Genomic DNA, 23,349 nt, shown 5'->3' with positions numbered 1-23,349 from the left:
AGAGGATGATTTGAAGCACTAAGAGCTGCAAATGTTCTTGTTGGCAGTATGCTTGAAATATGCCTAATTCTGAAATTCTGTTTTACTGGCTAATTTACGCTTGAATTTATTGGCCTTTAAATCATAAGGTCAAACTGATACTCAGCCTTGCCTTAGCTAGATAGGATGTAATGGCACTATGTGTCTGTCTGAAATATTTTTTTCAGGCAAGACTGTGTTCCCGTAGCTTTTTCTTGTTCCAGTTGCTCTAGCACAAGTGTGAGAAGATCCTACTTTTGGTTTGGCTGCTGCCAGCCATTTGTACTAAGTTCTGAAATGTCTTATAGTGATACTGTGCTGACAAGTCCATTCAGTAGAAATAACTGATTCATAAAATGCATACAGTCACCGTTTTGAGTTTCACTTTCTGTTGTTTAAGAAGGACGGGAGCTTTGGATTAGTTTCTCAATCACTAATTCTCACCTTTTTGTTTTAAAGAGATATTATTTTTTCTGCTGTTCTTGCCTTCTGTTATGATTCCCTCTGTAATGTCCAGGAGAAAACTGGTCAGCTTCCCCAGTATTCTCCCTGCTACCCAGACATTAAGGAAAACCCAGCCTTGATGTTCTGTTCTGCAGGGTATCCCTGTTCAGTATGTGCCATAAGTGTGGAACTTCTTGTGGCTCAATTATGTTCAAGTGTACTATACATTAATATGTTTCAGTACGTTAATGTGTCTGGTGTTGCGAAGCTGATGTGAAGATTCATTAACTGTGGTGGAGCTTTGCTGATTTGTTGAGATCTGGCACGTAATGTTCATAACGAATGATCAGGAAGTCCCCCAAAAGATGACCTCCTTTAGGCATCGTATGTAGAAGAGATCAAAGGTTAAAAGAATGTGAAGATGCTTTGTCCCTCATATAGCCTTTAACATAAAGAAGGTGATTCAGTGGATCTAAGGTGAGGGGTAGTTAGCTTCCCAATGTCGGTGCCCTTAATCCTTCCCCTGAAAGTGCGTATGTGTCTCTACTGACTGCATTATATGACTTTTGGTGGGCAGTATGAATCTTCCCTAAAGGGAACAAAATGAGAGCAAATGCAATTTGTTTCTCAGCTTACATTCACACTGTCATTTGATACTTGGATTGTGACTGTAAGGAATATGCAACAGTGAAAGCATCGATCAGGTATGCAATGAACAATTAAGACAAAGTTCTGAAAAGCATAAACTTTACCACATGTCTCAGCAGATATCTCTACATCTCCCGCTTTTTAAAAGGGAGAATGTGGTGCTGTGATATTGCTGGTCATATGCATTTGACTTTGTGGAAAATTTCAGTTCACCGTGCAATCACCATAAATAATGGAGCAGAAACAATTGAAAGGAAAAAGAGAGTATGGGATTGAGTGGTCACTATGAACATAGGCATTGAAAGTGGAAAGCTTATGAACAATATCAGTGTCTCTAGGATTGACTTGTTCTTTTATTTTTGCTGGCAGCTATTGCTATAGTCTGAAAACACCCTGGTTTTGTTCTGATGAAGGTCATCTTTTTTTTTAACTTAAAGAAAAATAGATCCTATAACACACACATTTTTATGATCTATAATATCCTCAGGCAACGATATTTATGGAGACAGGATGAGTGCTGCTGAAGTGCAGCATCTGGGGCAGCAGTCCAATGAGAAAATAGCTCGTGTAGCTGTCATAATCAAAAGTTATACTGCTGTAACTGTTCTGCTGGAAATCAGAGATTTGCCTGATGGTTTTGTTCTGCTGGAAAATAAAACCCAGTGACTCTTGTGTTGTAACAGGGTGCTATGGTGTGGACTGCAACATTAAATCAGTTTTAGTCTAAAAGGAGTATATGCACCAGATCCAAGTGCCACTGAAATCAAGGCAGAGTTCTCCACAGGCTTTAGGTGAGGTTCTTCGGAAAGTCTAGGGACTTGGCACACAAGTACAAATAAAAAAGATGATTCAATCATACCTAGTATGATGGTTCCTGTTTATTAATCTGATTGTATTAGGAAAAATGGTTAATCCTGGGAGCAAATGTAGGGGGGAAAATGTCAAGATGTTTAGTCAAATTATCCATGTTCTATTGAAAGAAAAATTAAAAAAACCCCATCTAATTCTAGTTTTATCCATAAAGCAATTCTTTAGGCCTGAAAGTGGACTATTTAATTGCGTCATACATATATATATACATACATAAACACACACACGTGTGTGTGTGTGTGTGTATATATATATTCAGGAATATACCCAAATATTGACCCAAAGAGCATAAGATTTTCATCTAGTAAATTGCAAAACCGATAAACACAGACCTTGATTCTCTAATAATTGTTTCCATCTGATGATTTATGCCTGTGCAAATGGCATGATGGGGAAACTGGCTTTGCATAAAGAAATAAGATTTCTGAAGAGTAAAAGCAGAACAAAGCCAGTCATGTGATTATTATGATGTTCTGGGGTCTGTCCTTAAGTCTGGCTAATAAGAAAAACAGTAGGCTGCAAAGATAATTCAGTTTTCAGTCCAGTAAAGGTTTCAGTCTGTAAATCAAATGCTGTAATGTTGTAATTTATAGCTTGGTATTTAGATTATTATTGTTCTGTTTGTTCATTCTGTTTTGTAGCTGTTTCCCTGGCTCTAGCTCTGAATGGCGTCTGCACAAATACTATTAAATTAATAGTCGGAAGGTAAGTCTTGTCATGTTATAAATGGTAGTTTCAACTGTTAAGAGAAATGAAGACAGATTGACATATACAATACATCTTAATAAAAAGATAGCTGCTGCTTCAAAGCACGTTGAAGTAGAACTGGCCCCTGTGAAGCTGTCCTTTCCCTGGTGTGGGTGTTGTACAACTTCATTATGTGACATCCAACTGCGGTAGGAATCTATGCCCTTGTGTTTTGTTATTTGTTTGACCAGTTGGTGGATCCAGACAAACGAGGAGTTTGAAAGGAAAGGTGTGAGCTGAAATCAGTTCATTAAATTGGCAACACAGAAGGGAAGAGTCGCAGCATGTGGGAGTTAAGATGCCAGTGCCACTAGCCGGATTAAATAGGAATCAGTTGAGTCTCTATATAACCCAGTGCCTGTGTGAAGCGTGTTACTGAATGTGGTATTTCCAGGTAACATCAAGATCCATGGCAGAACAAACCTTGGAGCTAAGCAATAAGTGAACTCCTAGGTAGGCCATATTTTTAGGGAAGCATAAATTTAAATGAATGGCTCAGAAAAATACTAGCAAGCAAAACTCTCTGGAAAATACTTTTTTTTAGGAATTTTTTGGCTCTTTATCAAAATTTTGAATAATTACAGCTGAGAATATATATTTAGTTTGAATTTATGCACTTTATTAAAAGAGTCCAGTGCTGCATTTGTTGCTCACCTGTTCTGCAGCATTGAGGAAACAGTATTTGTGCTTGGTTTCTGACAAACCCTCTGTGCTACAGTAGTGATGTCCTGACAATAATGGTACTTGGCACTTTTACTTTAAGAGTGCTTTTGAAATATAATTAAGAAAGTCTGCACCATCATCTTCAGGCAGACATGAGCTCATTTTGCCTGCACTCCAAGCCAACTAGTTGCTCTGTCAGCTTGTCTCCAAATCTCTGCTCATTCGCCTTGCTTCTCTACATGGTTTATTAGCTCAGGATCAGTACGACACCAGTCAAACCTAGGTGCTGTCATTCAGCTCAGAGCAGGGTCAAAAGAAACTCAGAGGTTTGCTCGGTGCAATTAGAGAGTCAGCGTCAAGGCTGGCATTAGAATTCGGTGGTTGTTTTGGTGCCGGTCTCGTAGCCTAAGTTGTAGTCCTGTTCTCAGCTAGGTGCGTCGGCAAGACGCGTGCAGCTTTGCGGGGTTGCTACGCTGCTTTGCTCAGTCGCTGGGAGTGCTGTGCGAGATTGATTGCTCTAGGCAAGAGCAGCCCAGCATCTTTGTTTTCAGAGACAGCTCCCACTTGCACGCTGCACTGGGAGCTTCCCCGAGAGAGCCTGCCTGCAAAAAAGTGACCTTCAACTGAGGGACGTGCTTTAGTGGTGGACTTGGCAGTGTTAAGTTTACTGTTGGATTCTATGATTTTAAGGCTTTTCCAACCTATATGTTTCTGTAACTTCTGTTGCTGTGTTAAGGTAGGAGGGAATGAACTCTGTAATAAGCAGTAAACGTAATACAAAGTTTTGAGGTTTATTTGTTACTACAGCTTTTATATTTTTAATATCCATGGTGTTTTTTGTAGACCGCGTCCCGATTTCTTTTACCGCTGCTTTCCAGATGGAGTAATGAACTCTGAAATGCACTGCACAGGTGATCCAGATCTCGTGTCTGAAGGCAGGAAAAGCTTTCCGAGTATCCACTCTTCCTGTAAGTTCATTTAAATGCAGTGCTTCTTTTGTAAAAAGTTGTCCTATATATGTTTTGGAATTGCTTTTTTTTTTTTTTTGTTAGATCATGTGCCTGAGTTTTTCTGGAGAGGCCTGGACTTCTGTCTTAGGTCACCACTCCCAGAAATTTCCTCCTGGAAATAGTGTTGTGACCCGTGACACTTCCTTACCTTGAGAACCACCTGACTTCGCTGAGAGCCATAGCAGGGCTGTCAGTAGAGTGAAGCACTATTCAAGGTTAAAGAAAACAGTGTGGTTCTGAGGGGGTGCCTGTTCCCCAAAGCAGACCTCTGTATGCAACCTTTGTCTATATAGTAAATATTTATTTTGTTATATTCCATTGAAGTATGAAAAGTGACAAGGCATGTTAGACCTGCATAGTTTTGACAAGATCTACTTAATATCTTTGAAGTATTAGATCTATTAAACCAAAGTTCAAGTCACAAAGACTGTTCAACTGCTCTTAGGTTTCTTCATGAGAGGTTGGATGCTTGAAGGTGGAAGGGGTGGAAAGGAGTACACGGAGATCATGTTGCATCGTTTTGATGCTGTTCATACTAATGAAGTGGGTACAAAGTGAGGTTCAGGAAGTCCCTGTAGCACTAGAAACTCTTGTAGTATGCCAGTGGAAGGATGATTCTTTCATTCCCTGTCATCTTACTCTTTTAACAGTATCCACTGCTGGCTGTGGCTGAAGAAGGGATCCTGGTCTGTGTGAGCCTTGATTCTGAGGGTTTCTTATGCTTGCATGTTCAGATGTCTGCTGCCCCTGGAGTGCTTTGCCTGGGCACAGGCAGGAGTGAATAGTAGCTCTGTTCCCAGCTCAAGCAACCAGAGGACAATAGGTAGAATGTCCTGACTTTTTGGTCAGCATGACAGCACAGGGGTAGCGTGTGATGGGGGGACAGGGGTAGCAATAGTATCTTATTTAGAGGAGCAGGTGGGCAGGAAACAGAGGTAAATTTGGCACAATTTGGAGTTTCTGTGGCTTCTTGTCTGCTCCTAGGACAGCACAGTCACTTGTCACTCCATTTGGCTTTGAGGTGGTCCTCAGTCTAGGTCTGATGGTTTGATCAGTTACTCCTAGCTGTATCCTGAGAGATGTAGGTGGCTTTATGAAAACTCGTATGTCTGATTTAATTAGTTGTATTAACTCAGATGTTTACAAAGGTTCCTTTCTCTGTCTTGAGGAGCTGACTTCTGGAGTGCTTTATATCGAGTGTCTAATAAAACTTATTTTGTCTGTAAAATAACTTGATTACTGCGAGGATTTTTTGCCTTTTTTTTTTCCACCCCACCCCCCCTCCCCGTATTGTTTGTTGCCTTGTGCTGTTCTGTTTCCAAGAACTGCCAATTGAGTACCAGTAAGTCATATCTCTGGAATTTGTTTTTCTGATCTTTTTTAAAGTAATAACTTCAAATTGTCTAATTGTGCAGAATTATATATTGCAATCAAGTTGTGTAATGAGATGAATGAAATTCTGAGCTGATCTTTCTCTCTTTTTCTTGTTTGAGTCCCAGAAACAGATAAGAGGGTAGAAGATGTTTGCAGATATATTATAAGCTTTATAGTCCTAAACAATAAACCAATTTAGCTGTCTCAAATTTTGTTTCCAAGCTTCGATTACATTAAAGAGACAATAGCAGGATATATTGTATGCTGTTTAGAACAAATGGTATTTATTGCTATTTGTAGTCTGTCTTCAGATCCGGTTGTCACACTTAATTGCAATCCTTTTGGTTAAGTATTTTGTTAATGTATAACAACAAAGGCTTGAAAGAAGTGCACGTACTGATGTACTAGAATTTACAGATTAGCCCTCAGCAAGTGTTATAGTTGGTCACTTTCCTTTACTAAAATGCAACAGTTTAGTCCCAGGCTACAAAGGGTGAGTTGCAGAAGATGCCAGTTTGTTTTGTTTTTGCACAGACTAGAAACCCTGTATGTGTAGCATGCTCTGCCTAGCTCTGGCACACGTACTAATTCTCATATCACACAGCGAAGTGCTTTGTCCCTGTGCCAGCGGGGCAGCCGTAGAATGCATATGGGGCTTCTGCTTTTCACTGGTATTGGTTTTATAAGCACTGAGTTACGTTACTGTTGCTCACACAAAATTCATTTGGAGCAGAATGATGGCCCAGTGTATTTAGATCAAAATTATGAGAACAGATTTATCCATCACTGACTAATATAATATTAGCATGTGGTTGAGTTGGCTGTATTTCCCACTGCAAAGCCTCTTATTACAGTGTGATAAGAATGAAAAGATATTCTATAGGCAGTAATTTTTATCTGTTGGTAAGTCTATGCTAGAGTGAGGCAATTCTGCAGCTGTTTGAAGCCTGATGTTCTATCTGTCTCTGCCGAGACTGTGTGTTTTGAAGCCTTAAAATCCATATATACTTTAGTCTCATAATGGAGGAGGAAAGCATTTTAATTTGATAATTGTACAATGCTAACCTCTGCTACTTCTGTGTAGCAAAATTATTTAGATAACCAGGATTGTCAGTGTTATTTTTATCAAGAATAGTTTATAGATGTGATAATAAATTTATCTTCTTGCTGTCACTTCATCCTCCACTAGATTGTGGAGTGAAAAGCAAAAAATATTATGGGAAGCGCAACAATATACTACCTTTCTGGATCTATGAAGCAATGAGGATATTGAAGATATAATAATTCACAGTTGGAAATTTGGCTATAATTCTACATTTTTAGGGGTTTTTTTGTGTATGTAATGTATGAACTATACCTCCTCTACCTCTGACTCTCTCTGAAAAATTATTCTCTTATCTCAGTTTAAAGAGCTGTCCTTCCTGCCTTCTTAACATGTAGGTAACCGCAAACTTTCCTTCCATAAACTCAGTCAAAGATTTTGTCTTGGCTCCTTTCTCCCTTCCTTCAGCATAAGATTGCTACTAGGTAAAATGGAGGAGTTCCGTTCTTCAGGTTTCCGTCATCCTTTCTCTGTTTGTTGTGGAACTCATGAAGCAGCACCAAAAAAACTTTTGTTTTTGTTTCTGTTACTGTTCATGGGTTTTCTTATGTTTTCATGGCTGTGGAAATGTAAGTGAGAAGGATGAGAGTTGACACGTAGTGCCTATCTTGGAATGATAGTTACAAGTAGTCTACTACAGTTTGGTATTTTCTCCTTCACTTGAACACATGAAGAAAATAAATAGCAAGTAAAAGCTGCCAGGCAGCTTATAAAGAGAGGTTAGAAGCTTCATTCAAGAGCCATTTTCAACTTCAAAACTGTTTTTCTTACAGTGTTCCTTGGACAGGCTTTGTTATACCAGGATCTAAAACCTCATCCATACAAAATGAGGGCTTTAACAAGGAAGTCTGCGTTGCTGTGCTATAAGAACGTAGTGCAGGGATGTATAACAAGACTGATAGTGCTGACACCCCTGGATGGCCTGACCTGACCTTGTGTACTCAATAAAAATGTTGTGAACTACCTGTCTTCCCCTTTGAGAGTCAACTTGTGCCCTGAAGGAGAGTTCATTCTCCTTATTAGAGCACAGATTATTTTCTTGGCTTAAATTACCATGTCTTTCAACTCCCTGTGCCAAGGAGTGCATGTAATACAAATAAGAAAAATACATGGAGTACAAACTGTTTTGTAAAGCCGAAGAGTGATTTGCAGATAAGTGCAAACTATAGTTGCCTGAAACAACTGTTGCATTTTGTACCAAATACAAACTGGAGGGTGACCTACATGAAGAAAGTTGTGTTGTTACTCCCCTCTCTGGATGAGGAGCAGAACTTTACCTGCAGTGGCATGAAAATGTACTTTGAGCTGGCAAACCTCATTCAAGGCTGCTGTCTCCTAGCTCTGTCTTTTGCTGTCCTTTTCTGGAAAGACTATTGAAGTTGGGTGACTCCTCTTGATAACTTTTTATAACAGCAACTTGAGTTTAGAATCTATACAAGCACAACCCAACATTCAATGATGCTATTGAAATTCACTTCGTAGTGCATGTCCTACTGGATCAAATAAGTCCCTGGACTTTCTGGATCGTTTGGAGCATATTTTGCCTCTTTTCCAGTTGAACTACCAAATATGTCTTTGAAGGAACCAACATTTGGGGGTAGGGAGCCAAGACTCCTGCCTGGGTCCAGTAGCTCAGAGGTGTACCTGAGTCCCAGGTTTATATATAGCTATTCTGACCAAAATGCTTCCAAAATGTAGGTCTATCTTTCCATATTTAGTATTTCTATGGTTTTATAATCCATTGGCAATTTTATGCTATTTAAAGCTACTACCTATGAAAAGACCGTGCAACTTCTCTATGTCCATACTTCATTGAAAGAATGTTTGTGAAGATCATAAATGCAGCATTTCTTCCTCCTGCCTGTGTCCTTCCCATGTGCTCCGTAGAGTTATCTTGGCAGAGAGCCTTCAGGCAGCCTGCCCTGGAGATATCTTGAAAGGTTAGGAGGCCATGAGGTATGTGGAGTAAGCACATGTACTCTTCAGGATTTGTTCTGAATGTGCTTTGCAAACTTGTTATCCAAATAGTAAGCAAGTCTCTCTCAAGCGTGGCCCCGAGAATAGTGGGAGTTTCTGAACGTCCAGAAGTCTGTTACACCATCTGAAAGTGCTGACCATAGTAAGGAGTGGAGGAATTCAGCCACCTCTGTGGTGAGCTTCTGAAGAAACTTTTTCTTGTGTTTGGTATGATGGGAACTGCCCTTTGCTGTTTTGTTTGGAGTTGGTTTTTTTGGCATAGTTTCCCCACTTCAACATCCTGATGTGCAGCAGAAGTGAGAATATATTGTTTCCTCAGATTGCTCCTTGCAGTGCTGGAAAGTACATAATGCAACTGCTAATGGACTGATACAAGACCCTTCGTAATTTTTTCTCCTTGCAGCAAGATTCAAACAGCAGCAGCAAGCAACAGATAAAAAACAAACATGAACAACCAAACGGATGGATGTACAGACAGAATGATTTAGTGTATTTAATGCAACAAATGGAACAAATTATGCAGAAATCCGTATAAACCTTTTGTTGTCTGGAATCAATACGTGTAATGACTACCCAGCATACCAATTGGTGAAAATGGCAATGTTTGCATTCAGTTAAATACTGTTTATTCAACACATGAAAACTCATTGATAAGAGGAAAAATATAGTGAATGAACACAGGACAGTTAATTGGGTAAGCCACATGCATAGCTGGTAGGTGAAAAGATCCCTGAATTTGCAGGCATATATTGGTCTAATGGGATGGATAGAAAGCTTTTTCTAATTGATTTCTTCCTTTTTTATCTCATGACTGATGTCATTTTGACACTTACATCAGGCTGACAAGATCTTTCCACAAATAAAATACGAACTTAGTCCCGTAGTGTTGTTTAACTGAAAATCAATAATATCTAACTCTTCATATTTGTTGTTGAAAAGTTACCATGATGCAGAAGCCTCTTGTTAAGTTTAATTATTGCCAAATGTGTTATTGTGCAGAGCAAGTGCACGGGAAACGAATGCTTATAATACCAGGTTTAGATCTAGTGGAGTAATTCCAGGTAGACCAGATATTCAGTGATTAAAAACTGAAAATAAATGAGAAGGGTTCTTTTCAATATAAGTTTTTTGTTACTTTAAGTAGCTTCATGCATTTGCCAGTTCAAGGAAGACTTCACAATGTGCCATTTTTTATACAAGCTACAAGCAGCGAGTATTTGATTGTCTGGTATTTATGTGGACAGAGAAGTCTGAGTTTATCTTGGTGACAAAATTTGGAATTTTTATGATTACTGTGTGATCCTGAGGGAGAAAGTCAGCTTTCTAGTCCCTGTTGTAGTCTTAAATTGGTATTGCTATAGCGGGGTAAATATCTTTATTTAGAAAATACATCTAAATTTCTTCATTGAACATGTTCTGCCTACAAACCATCAGGGTTTTTTCATGCACTAGGAAGACTGATTCTACTTGTGACTAGCAGACTATATGTCAAGTACGTGTTTAGTTAAGGTGACAGAAATACTGAGCGTGTTTTCCATATGAGAGCTCACATTTCTGTAAAGCACGTAGGGTTCATGAGTTGCAGCTTGCATCTGTTGCAAAGGAAGGAGGGAGAAGAATGCCCTGGGACCTCTGAAGAGTTGTTGGAGAGGTGCACACAGTGACAATACCAGATGTAGCCATTCTCCCTAAATCAGTCATACATTATAGCTTTAAGAGATAAGTCCAGAGTTCACTTGCACACCAGTCAAAATTCAGTTCTCTTCCTAAGCACAGGGAAATGTTTTAAAATACTTGAAGTGATTAACATGTCCATTCCTTCATTATACAGGAGATTAAACCTTTGCTTTCCAGGAGTGGGAGATGTAAAAAGTTAAGCTTATTTGTTGTCTGTCTCTGGTTAGATAGTAAACTGTCTTCCAGGTCCTTTGGCGGGTGTCTGTCGCAAGGATGCTGGGGTGGACAGAAGATGCAGTCATCACAGTTGGTTGGAACTTCCATTCACAAAGAACGAGGACTTGTTTGAGCCACACTAGTGCTTTATCAGTTGCTGCTGACTTTGGTTTTAAAACCCCCCGTGTTCTAACTCCATTAATTGAAGCGACAAAAGATGCATATTCAAATCCAGCAGTTTTACAAGTGGAACAAACGAACTGCAGGGGATCTGTACCTGATACACTACGATTATGCTGCTAGAGGAAGTGGTGGTCAGGACAGAGAGCAAGAGGAGAAGAAAATACTATACCAGTAAGGTAACTGTGGTGTTGCCATATCACCAGTCAGGTGGCTGTAAGTAGAGGGAGAACTAAAGGGGCAAAGTCTTTTCACTTTATGGTCCTGGTAATGTCACAAATGGGAACTGGTTCTATCAAATATTGCATTGGGTTTTTTTCTCCCTGTTTTGAACAGTAGAGCTCAGTTAAATTCTTGAACCCTTAATAGGCAAAAAATATTTAGAGTTTACATATGGAGTTTGGAAATTTTTGCTATCCTCTGTCTGGTTTTGGAAGGTTTTGCCTGGAAACCATGTATGCTAAAGTCTTACAGAATTCAGTCTGGAAACAGATTTCATCTTTCAGGTCCACATATAGATTCATAGTCACTGAAGATGAAAAAGCCTTCTCGTACTATTTACAGTACATCAGTTCATTGCTATATACGGATGATTCCTGACAAATTAAAAAAAGTTCTTTTCTTATATTACATTTAAGCATCTTACATAGTAGAATTTTCCTGCAGCTTAAAATTAGGCTGATTATTATATGGTTTGTGAATTCACTCTAGGATAAATACCACTCTCTGATCTAATCTTAAGCCACCTAATTGGACATTTCTTTTCTGAGCTTGGTGCCTCATTTCAAATTGCTCCAAGTTCATCATGTCAGTATGATTCTCCTCTATTAAGTTACAGTTTAATATTACAGTTTACTATATGTTCCAATAATTTGCTGCATAATTTGGGTTTTTGCTGTCATGTTAACTTCATTTTCTGTACATCATTGCTAGCACACTTGCTTGTTTTTCTCACCAAGTGTACTAATATGGAGTTCAAGAGACAATTGTTTGGGCTACTGCACTGTGGAACTGTCCAGGTATCAAAAACATTGGAAAACATCTGATTATGTCTGAAAGAATTAAATGGTAGAACTAGATAGGAGGAGGAGGAGGGAGGGATGCATGGTGTGCTGCAGGGAGCAGCAGTAGGTGAGAAGTTACAGTCTCCCTTGGTTATTACACTATTTGTGGGGACCGATGCCAGGAGAGCTGACTGTCAGCTAATACACGGACCAAGGTGATGCTTTAGGAGCTGTCAGAATATCACTGATACTATCTTTTAAAGCCTGTTTATACGTTTCTTGGCAAGTGATACAGGGTGATCATCAGCGCACGTTGTAGTTGCACATACTGTAGGTTGCCTAGGTAAGGGTAAGCTTAGATATGGGGTCCCTGTCGGATAGCATCACTTGTAGAATAAGTGTTTGAGACAAATAGATGCCCTGTAAAATAGATGCTATCACAATATATGCTGTAGCCTTCTGAAAATCCCATAAGGCACTCTATAATGCAAAGCAAGGAAATTAATTTCAGAGTGCATTTAAAATCTAGCAATTTTAGAAGTGGAGCAAATGAACTGAAGCAGATTACTCTTCCTTAGGTCTGAAATCTTTGAAAGGCTGGCCTTAGTATCCAGTAGACTGTTAATTTTTCTTTTTAAAAAAAGTATCACTTGCAAATATTTTAATTACTTCTGTCACAACATTTTAAGATCCTTTGAAGCATCTTTATGAAAAAGCTGCAGTTTTGCAGTGAATGGTTGGAGCTCTTTGACCAAATCAGGGTTCAGTGTAAGAATAAGCGCTTATCTAGTTTACTGGATGTTTTTAGATTATTTGTATGCTGACTGGTAATTGATGTAAAGCACCATTTACCAGGAGTGCAGGAAGATTTCTGGAGGTGGAGGAGATGGGCGTATTTTGTGTGTATGATGAAGGAAGACTAGTAGGCAGTTTGGGGAATGAAGAGGTGGAAACTGAGGGATACTCCAAATATAAGAAAAACAACTGTCAAGGAAAGAATGTTTTAGAAGCACAAATTTGTAGAAATCTAAGTCTTTTTCCAATTGCTGGCTGAAATTAATTTTCCTAAGTTTTTAACTGTGAAGATTTTGGCTTAAAACATGAATCCAGATCCTCTTCCCAAGTTGGTGATACCAAGTTTTGGGTACAGAGCTCCAAATCAGAGGGAGAAGGACCAGAGCCATGACATTTTAACTGCGTCTTTGACCCAGAATTCATCTGTATAAATGAGGATAGGCTGTCAACAGCAAGCAAAAAAAAGTTCTGCAAAAGTATTACATGTTTACGTTAATAGAGTTTCATGAGTGAGTCTTAGGATCTGTTGCCAAAATCGAGTCAACTTCCTGATTAGATCTGACCTTAAATGTTTGGTTATGTTCATATGTTACTTAGCAGAGCAACAAGTAGATAAACGGAGTAAAGGAACTGGAGACCCCTGAGCTGGCAGTCGGAAATATCCCTGTACTGCATCCAGCCGCAGATCAGTCTTGTGTCCCAGTGTCTCGTTGTGAATGTTGTGAACTGTGATGGTAGAGCAGGTTGAGAGGAGCATAGCGTAGTGATCTCAGACTGCAGGGCTCTCACTGCCATCACCTGCCTTCTCTTTCACATTTGTTGACTGTTTATTGGGTAGTCATAAGAAAATCTATTTTCTTTAATTATTAAACTGCTAAAGGAATGTCCAAATCCATATTGTGTACAGAGAAAGGTTGTGCCCAGAGACCTATTTCATATCTTAGCTCAACAAGCAATAGACCGTTCTGATGTAAGTGTAACTTTGCAATAGCAGCAAACCCAATAGTATTGTATTCTGATCTGCTTGCCACGTAAATGATTTCCGAATGGATTATCTCCTGAAGCTTTCTTAGAAAAAAGTAGCAACTCAGCTATACAGACTTGCTTCAAATACTGTTCAGTAAAATAGGTTGTTCAGGTTAAAAAAAAAAAAATCCTAGACAATGAGATATTTTATATGCTGACATGACTGTAGTAATAAAGTCCTTGTACAAGCAAGTATGGTTAAATAATAGTAACACAACATATTTTATTTAGAAACACCAAAAATCCTGTGTGAATGAAATGCCAAATTCTTGACCCTGTTTGCTTTCTTAGAGGAAGTGATTAATTCATCATGATATAACTCCCTTTAGGCTCTTATTCTACTCAAAACATTTGCAAGCAGATTGCAATTCCCAGAGTTTTGGCCTCAGCTTTATTTAGTGCCTATTTTTAAATGTGTTGTTTCAGATTTGGTCAGAGCTATTTGAGCTGTGTTTTTCAGCTAAGTGATTGTTGTCATAGATCTGAGCAATTTGTGTGAAACTGGTTTTGGTACCTTTGTGCTGAAGGAAAAAATGGCTTGGTGAGAGTTTAATTTAACCTGCTTGGAGCCTGTAATGCTTAGTATCGGTGGTCAGTGGTAGATCGAGCCCGTGATTGCCATGGATACCCATATATGCAGCTTAAAATTGATGTGTCTGCTATGAATAAATGAATAATCACTTGCTAGTCTGGTTCGTATCAGCTCATAGTTTGATTCATAGAATTGTTAGGTTGAAGGTACCTCTGGGAATCAAGTCCCAACCTGCTACTCAAAGCAGGGTCAGTGAGAGTAGGTTCCTCAAGACGGTGTCCAGTTGAGTTTTGCATGTAACTGAATATGGAGATTCCACAACCTTTCTCGTAGGGAAACCTTTTCCAGTGTTTGACCGCCCTCATGTTGTTTCTTGTATTTAAATGCAATTTCATGTACTTCAGTTTGTACCCATTGCCTCTTCTCCTTTTGCTGGGTACCACAAAGAAGAGTCTGGCTTTACTTCCCCCAGTACAGGACTTTGCACTTCCCTATGTTGAACTTCAGGAGATTCATGTCGGCTGTTGATCTCAGATAGAAAGATCCCAACTGATGCTAGTGGATTGCACATCAACTGAGTGGGGAAAAAAAAAAACTTGATAAAAATTAAAGTCAATTGAATGAGACAGTGGCTGCAGAGATAATTAAACTTACAATTTCATATTGAATTGCGTAGATTCATGGGAATAAAATCAATAAAACACCCCACATTTTCTGTATAAAAATGCTGTGCTAGCAGCAAAATAAATGCTTATGTGATTTTATTTTTGTTGCTGAAATTTAGTTACTTAAATTAGTTTGAAAAGTTGACTTTTGGCTAAATTGTGCCATTGTTTTGTTTTTTAATTTTTCTATAGAAATCTTTATTGATGCCAGAGGTTCCTTTTTACAAGGAAAAATCAAGGTTTGAAGAAATTAATTTGTGGTAACAACTCAGTTTGATTTGTATAGCTTCCAAAGTGAATGTTAACATAATGCTGTACAAGAGCTCTTATTTCTTGTGTGTGTGTTTTGGGTTGATTTTATTTTTATTTGTGTTATATTGGCTGAAATAGCATTGTAGTGATTACTGTTTAATACAGCTGAAGAAATAAGAGAATTTCATCAGCAATCTGAAATGAATTATGTAATTGGAGTATTTGATTGTGGGGACAACAACAGCCACTGTTATGTCGTATGTTTTGTAACTACCTTCTTTATGAATCAAGGTGTCTCAATATGTTTGAGAGAATAATGGCCTTTTAGAAGTGAAGAAAAAAATTATTTTCTCTACTTTCAAGCTATAGCGTACACTTACCTCACAGTCTTCATAGACAAGATGGCAAATAATATGTAAACACTCATCTTTTATGTATGGTTGAGCCCATTTTTATGAGGAATTCATGGTTTTAAAAGAAACAGTTCATTTCACTGTATATTCTTAATAACTTGCACTTTTTATACAAATAAGACCTAGTTAGTAATATGTCACTATTAATGTAACTAATGTTAGCAGTGGCCAGGTTTGCAAGGTTGTAACCAGTCGTAACATCATGAAGAACTGATTTTTTTTTTTTTTTTCAGTTCCATTATTCAGGATGAGCCTTTGCAGGTATAAACTCACTGCAAATCAAGATAAAAATCCATTTCCAAAACAGAGCATAATGTTGCTCTGATCAAAATCAATACCAGAACTGAATTGCCTGGAAAATACTAATCTATTAAGAGTCATCATTACTACATCAAAGAAGTAATTAGCAAACAGGGTTAAAGGGCACAGGGACCAAGGAGTTAGGATCTTGATGCCTACTGTGCACTTTAATATAGCTTTAAGAAAGCATTGCCAGTGGAGCATGTTACACACTGTAGATGAGAAGTAGAATATGCACGTTATAAGAGTGCTGGATATGAGGTCATCTGTGCTTATTTGTTGGGAGAAAGAACAGTGTCTCTAAGAAAGGAAGTACAAACAGCAATAGGAAAAAAGTAATTGTTTACCCTTTTCTGCTTGCATAATAAATGAGATTACATCTTTGGACAGGTCCTGAGTAGTAATTTCCTACTTTAAGTAGCCATATTCCATTACGAATGACAGCAGTAATTGCTCAATCTGTTGTAACAAGCTTAAGAATATACAAGAAAAATTCTACAGAGATTCCCCAGCCCTGTTGTTGAGTAAGGAGAGAGAGAGGTATCCCAGCTGACATTTTTCACCGCAGTACCATTTCCTCCTTTGAGAGCAAGTTCAGCCCCCACATCCTGCAGATATTAGGAATATGCATACCTTTCCCTCCAGCTTTGACATACTTCCTGAGAAACAGTGAGTGAAAAACTCGTGGGTTGAGATAAGGTCAGTTTAATAGGTAAAGCAAGAGCCATGCATGCAAGCAAAGCAAACCAAGGAATTCATTCGCCACTTCCCATCGGCAGGCAGGTGTTCAGCCATCTCCTGGAAATCGGAGCTCCATCGCGTGTAACAGTTACTTGGGAGGAGAAATACTATAACTCCAAATGTCTCCTGCTTCCTCCTCCTTCCCCCAGCTTTACAGGCTGACCATGACATTATACGGTATGAAATATCCCTTGGGTCAGTTGGGGTCAGCTGTCCCGGCTGTGTCCCCTCCCAACTCCTTGTGCACCCCCAGCCTACTCGCTGGTGGCATGAGTGAGGAGCAGAAAAGGCCCTGGCTCTGGGTAAGTACTGCTCAGCAATAATGAAAACATCTGTACGTTACCAACACTGTTTTCAGCACACAAATCCAAAACACAGCCCCATTCTAGCTACTATGAAGAAAATTAACTCTATCCCAGCCAAAACCTGTGCAAGATGGCAGGAGGGGAAATGACCGTGTGCATCACCAACCTCACCCCTTACAGAGCATCCCCTCTTGTCCAGGAATGGCAGTATACCTCACTTTAGAGGCAGTGCTCAGGATGTAGTGCCCATATTCAGAATAGAGAAGGTGATTGCTCAAGGTCTGTGTTTCCCCCTTTTTCTAGGAAGAATCAGCAGTTAATTTCCTCAAACTATCAAGAGCTTGAGTGTAAACTGGCTCAGGTGCCAGTTATTTATTTGTATTATTGGGATAAACAAGGTGGCTATTTACCTGCCTGTTTTCTTCACGAAAAGATATAGCCACGCAGGTATGCTATTCATCTATGTCCATGCTTACGGCTTTTCTGTCTGAGAATATACCAAATCTTAAGGTGAAAGGATATGTCCTAATCTTTCCATCAGTTTCTCTGCAAACAGTAGGCTTGTTTCCAAGTCATGTAAGAGGTCTTTGCTTCTCACCAGCACCTAGCCTTTTCGTTAAAATGACTCAAAGAACTGAAGCATGAGGTGTTACCTTTCTCTGCTATCTAGCAAAATTCAGCAGACCTTCTTGAAGAAAAGCTGAAAGTAATGTGATTCTTCATGCTAAATGAAATGTTACCAATACCAAGGACTGCATGAAAAATCAGAAATTGTACCAGATAAGCCTGTGGGTTTCTTGATTTCAACACTGTGATTTGCTGACTTGCAGTCCACTGTAATTTGTGATTCACATGGGATATCAAAGAGGTGTGTGTCTTTTTGTTTGTTTTTTTTGTGGTTTTTTTTTTTTTTCCTAACCTAGAGACTAGATCATGCAGGGAAATCAAGAGTAGAGTGAGACTTGAGAGGAGAGTAAGCAAAACCATGGAGTCATATTGAATCCTGGGTCATTAATGAGGAATCAAATGAATGACTCTGTGAGTCAGCATGGTTCTTCCTCAAGTGCTGGAGAGCTGAAGTTAAGAAGTGAGCTGGAAGTATGAGTAAATCTCTGAGCTTAGCTTTGATAAACCACTTTTCCCAGCAGCTATTGCTTTTTCTTGTTATAGCTGTTCAGTTTGCTTTCATCTGTGTAGGGAAGAAGCTTAATTACCTTTCAGTCTAGTTGTCCCTTTTCTCTTGCCTAACTTTAACTTTTCAGATAAAATTACTAAGCTAATGTTAAGGTGTATGCTTGATTTAACAGACTGCAGAAGACTTCATTGTGATGTTGTAGACTTTAGCTGTACGTAAAGCTAAGACCATTGTTCTTCTGACTGACCTTTTCAGTTAAAAGGACTTTCAGTTGCACTAGAGATCTAAAGGTCAATTTTCATCTGTGAACTGCAGTGGCAGCTCTTCTCTGGAGCAAAACGTGTCAGAAAGCTCAAGACTAATTTGAAAATGGATGGCTATCAACACAACTCAGACAGAGGAGGCTGGCACATCAATTTCTGACCATCTTTACAAAGAAGTCTCACTACACCACTGACAAATATTGAGATTCCTTGAAATTGCTGTTGTAGCGTAGCACTGACATCACGCTCTGAAGTCCATTTGGTATGGTTTTGTGTAGCATTTCTGTGTAAGAACAAACCAAATGTAGAGATGTTTCTAAAACAGGTGCGTTGCTAGTTCTTCCTTAGTAATGTGGAGTTTTCTTTCAGGTGGGTAAGCTCAACAGTGGGCTGTTTTAGGCAGCACTAGGCAGGTAAGAGAAGCTTGGCTACTGCACTGTATGTGAGAAGCAGGTAAATAGCCCAAGCAAAACCATGGCTTGGTTGCATGTTTGTTGCATTCACTGCATAAACATGTTTCTTTGCTTTCTTCTAACTTTAATTTTGGGTCAAACCCTGGCTGCATGAAGGATATCCCTTCATCATTCTCTGCAAAGAGGAAGATAGAGAATCATAGGTTTAGTCAGAATTCCTGGTTTGAGAACTAGAAGCTGATATTTGTGTGTGAATTGGCCCCCGGTCCCATCAGCTGTGAAACATTTTGACCAGCTTCGATCAGGAATGACTGCTGGAAGCAGTCCTTGCTCTTAATCTTGGTAGGGTAATTTTCTGTGTCTGTAGAGACTTAAGGGTAAGACTTTCAGTGGCTGCATTTTCATTCTGATCAGGTGCACGCTGTTGAAGAACGTGTTATGACAGTCCCCTCTTGTAGCACTGTGTTTCACATCACAGTGTGGTCTTGGAGCCCCCAGTAAGAATAAATGAGAATATGTATGAGAGTGTTCTGCCTAGACTAGAGCTACTTGGAAGTAAACCCAACCATTCTGTTTCCATGGGTACTTTAAATCTGTCTATAGGGTGGTCACCTTCATGAGTTGGGGTGTGTGTTTTCCACTCTATAAGGGCTAGTCGTGATCAGTCTCCAACTGCTACTGGTTGACTCAAAACCCTTTTGAGTAGCAAGAATGATAGAACTGACTCGCATAAGTACATGTTCTTGTAATACAAATAACCCTGAGTCAATCCAGAATTATTTCAATAAAAACAAGAGTATCAACTACAATTCTGCTGTAAGCAAAAGAAAAATAAATCAATAAAAACCTTGAAATTGAGTTATAAAGTTAAAATGCTAGGCACCTTTCTTTAGAGGTGGCTGACTGATTTATCAAATTGCAGAAATCTACATGACTGAGATTTATGAAAACATTAATTTAGGTCTCTTGGAAACAAGGGGATATTAAAAGTCTCTTGAGATAAAAGGTATGAGATAAATGCAGGAAATCAAGTATATTATTTATGCCAGAAAGAGAAAAGTACAGAACATCTGCAGAAGGCCTTGTTTGCATTTTGCTATTACTGTCAGTTCTACATAGAAAGCACCAGCTATTACAGATAAGTAAGCAGCTAACGAAACCTACATAAAAAATGTTTCTGCAAAATATTTTTAAAACCAATACTACTTTGTTGCAATCAACTGATTTCTCTGGTGATTTTTCTCTTGAGACTTAGTTTTTGCTTGTTTCAATCTGAGCTGAGACAGTGGGTTTAGAAGTCTCTGTGTCTGGGGTTCCTACGTTCTGTTTAAACAACCAGAACCTTTTGGAGAACGATTATGTTGGATATTTCTGATGGTGTTGGAAGGCAATGTAAATTGGCCTTATGGGTGAAACTGCCAGTGGATAATAGCATAGGAGGTCTTTTTTTTAAAAAATTGTCTTGCAGAGGAGGGGGGAAGGAAAATATCTTTGGATGATTTTACTGAGGGAATTAATCAGAAAATAGAAATCAGAATGTTTTTGATATCCTAGCATTTCCACAAACACTTGGGACTAAATATGATTTGAACTGGTGAGGGGTGCTCAGTGATGCAAGTAGTTCTCTAGCATATAATTAGTCATTTTATTCTTCATTGTATTAGCCGTTCTTCTTTGCTGAACTCTTCTCCCTGGTATCCAGTGATAGGAGATGTAGGAGTGATTCAAAGCTGTGCCAAGGGAGGTTCAGACTGGACACTACGAAACATTTTTTTACCGGGAGGGTGGTCAAGCACTGGAATAGGTTTCCTAGAGAGGTGGTCAATGCCCCAAGCTTGTCAGTGTTTGAGGCATTTGAAAATGCCCTTCATAAGTTGGTTTAACTTTTGGTCAGCCCTGAAGTGGTCAGGCAGTTGGACTAGGTGATCATTGCAGGTCCCTTCCAACTGAAAATATTCTATTCTATTCTCTATCTTTCCTGCTCTCGCTGTGTTCATTACTTCCTTGAAATCAGTAAGTTTGTGTGGATGAATGCAGCAAGATCCTGTCTGGAGGAATGGAACTACCAGTTGCTGTAAATAACAAAAAATGTCTAAAGACAAGGGTTAATAGAACATAGATATTTGTGTTATCCAGCAACAGAATAGTATATCACTTTCTGGTATTGCTTAGTAAGGTGATGAGGCTAGAGTCTGAATGAAAAAGAGAGTATCACTGTATCCAGAGAGTGCCTCTTGCAGTAGGGTAGGTAATGGGTAGGAGTTATATATGAGGAGCAGAAATATAATTTGGATGGGTATGAGCTATTCATGGATATGGGCTTGATTCAGTTACCAAAAAATGTTATGTGGCATACCTTTGAAATACCTATTTATCTCTAGCAATTATAATTTTGATCACTGGTTCACATACCAGTGTCTGCATTTATTTGGATGCGTGCCATTCTGCCGAGCTAAACTCTGGTTATTTGGGCAGAAAGCGTTCTCGATATTCCTCCGAAATTAGTTTTCTGTCCAGTTGTGGTGGGTTGACCCTGGCTGGGGTCCAGGTGCCCACCAGAGCTGCTCTATCACTCCCCTCCTTCTCTAGACAGGGGAGAAAAAAATGCAAGGAAAAGCTTAGGGGTCGAGATAAGGACAGGGAGAGATCATTCACTAATTATCATCACGAGCAAAACAGACCGAACTTAGAGAGGGAATTCATCTAATTTATCACTAAGCAAAACAGAGTAGAGGAATGAGAAATAAAACCAAATCTTAAAAACACCTCCCCCCACCCCTCCCATCTTCCCGGGCTCAACTTCACTCCCGGCTTCAACCTCCGCCCCCCCCAGCGGCACAGGGGGACGGGGAGTGGGGGTTACGGTCAGTTCATCACACGGTGTCTCTGCTGCTTCTTCATCCTCAGGGGGAGGACTCCTCTCATCGTTCCCCTTCTCCAGCGTGGGGTCCCTCCCACAGGCTACAGTCCTTCACGACCTTCTCCAACGTGAGTCCCTCCCACGAGCTACAGTCCTTCATGAACTGCTCCAGCGTGGGTCTCTTCCATGGGGTGCAGACCTTCAGGAGCAAACTGCTCCAGCGTGGGTCCCCCACGGGGTCACAAGTCCTGTCAGCAAACCTGCTCTGGCGTGGGCTCCTCTCTCCACGGATCCACAGGTCCTGCCAGGAGCTTGCTCCAGCGTGGGCTTCCCACGGGGTCACAGCCTCCTTCAGGTGTCTCCACCTGCTCCGGCGTGGGGTCCTCCATGGGCTGCAGGTGGAATCTCTACACCCCCTCATCCTCCCTCCATGGGCTGCAGGGGGACAGCCTGCTTCACCATGGTCTTCACCACGGGCTGCAGGGGAATCTTGCTCCGGCGCCTGGAGCACCTCCTCCCCCTCCTTCTTCACTGACCTTGGTGTCCGCAGATGTTCTTACATCTTCTCACTCCTCTCTCTGGCTGCAAAAGCACTCTCTAACTGTTTTTTTCTCTTTCTTAAATATGTTATCACAGAGGTGCTGATTGGCTTGGCCTTGGCCAGCAGTGGGTCCATCTTGGAGCCGGCTGGCATTGGCTCTGTCAGACACAGGGGAAGCTTCTAGCAGCTTCTCACAGAAGCCACCCCTGTAGCCCCCCCGCTACCAAAACCTTGCCACGCAAAACCAACACGCCAGTCCACTCGGTGGTTTTGGGGGAAGGAGAGAAATCTCTTGCTTTTTTCCCTTCTCTAAGCCAGTTATAAAGTCTCTGACAGTCAGGCTAGGAGTCTCCTTGGGGTGAGTTGTCATCTTAGGTTAGGACAACAACAACCACAGTTCTTAGAAGAAATAGCACCTTTGCTGTTGACTGGCTGATTGGTTAATATTTTATTTTCTCTTTTTCTCCACAATGAACTGTTCCACTCAGTGTTTGTCACTGTGCAGTGCATTATCGTTGTATTACACCCAAAGAGTTGCCTTCTCTGATGATATCAAAGCTGATTATGCAGTTCATGCTTGCACCAGATTTGCTTGATGAAGCACTAATTAAATGAATGTAGTATTTGTGGTGTGTCTTGCTGTGTCACTAAAAAGAAAAAAGGAGATGTTAAAATATTATGTCTTTAAAGTGAAAGGACAGCTAGCTCCTCCTCCCCTTTTTCACTAAATAACTGAAATTAGTTGTAAAAATGAAAAGATTTGTACATTTTTAAAAACCATTCACTTGTTTGAAAAAATTGAAATGATTTATGTGCTTCAGAGTGAAGAAATTATTGAATTTCAGTGGAATTGTTTGCTATCCTGTGATAATTCATATAAAATATTACTGCAGTACATGTAATTATAGTTGGGTATCTAAATTGCAACTGTTAATTATCTTTAGCTAGCAATTTTATGGAGGATAATCATATTTCCTTCAGTTGAAAGTGAACATTTTAAGTAACAGATGAGCTACAAGCCACAGATTTTTGGCAGTAATTGCTGCTACTCCCCTATTTTCAAGATAAATCTCTTAATTATCAGCTGTATGGCAACGCGTCTCTGAAATGTTTCATCCTCTTAAAGAAGAATCCAGGGAAATAAGGAATGGATTTCTTAGATATGCAAGGAAAAAAAA

The 23,349-nt window shown here is 39.7% G+C and overlaps 1 protein-coding gene across 1 annotated transcript in view; it reads left to right on the top strand.

Moving 5' to 3' along the window:
- PLPP4 (phospholipid phosphatase 4) overlaps positions 1–23,349 on the top strand; it is a 67,804-nt gene that overhangs the window by 25,145 nt on the left and 19,310 nt on the right. Inside the window, exons 4-5 of the mRNA XM_075757761.1 lie at positions 2,622–2,685; positions 4,234–4,358. Coding sequence (XP_075613876.1) covers positions 2,622–2,685; positions 4,234–4,358 — 189 coding nt within the window. The remainder of the gene's footprint in view (positions 1–2,621; positions 2,686–4,233; positions 4,359–23,349) is intronic.

The sequence above is a fragment of the Balearica regulorum genome, chromosome 7 (genome assembly GCF_011004875.1).
Source record: "Balearica regulorum gibbericeps isolate bBalReg1 chromosome 7, bBalReg1.pri, whole genome shotgun sequence".
NCBI lineage: Eukaryota > Metazoa > Chordata > Aves > Gruiformes > Gruidae > Balearica > Balearica regulorum.
The sequence above is the reverse complement of the archived record's forward strand: the minus strand, read 5'-3'. Positions and strand labels throughout refer to the sequence as shown.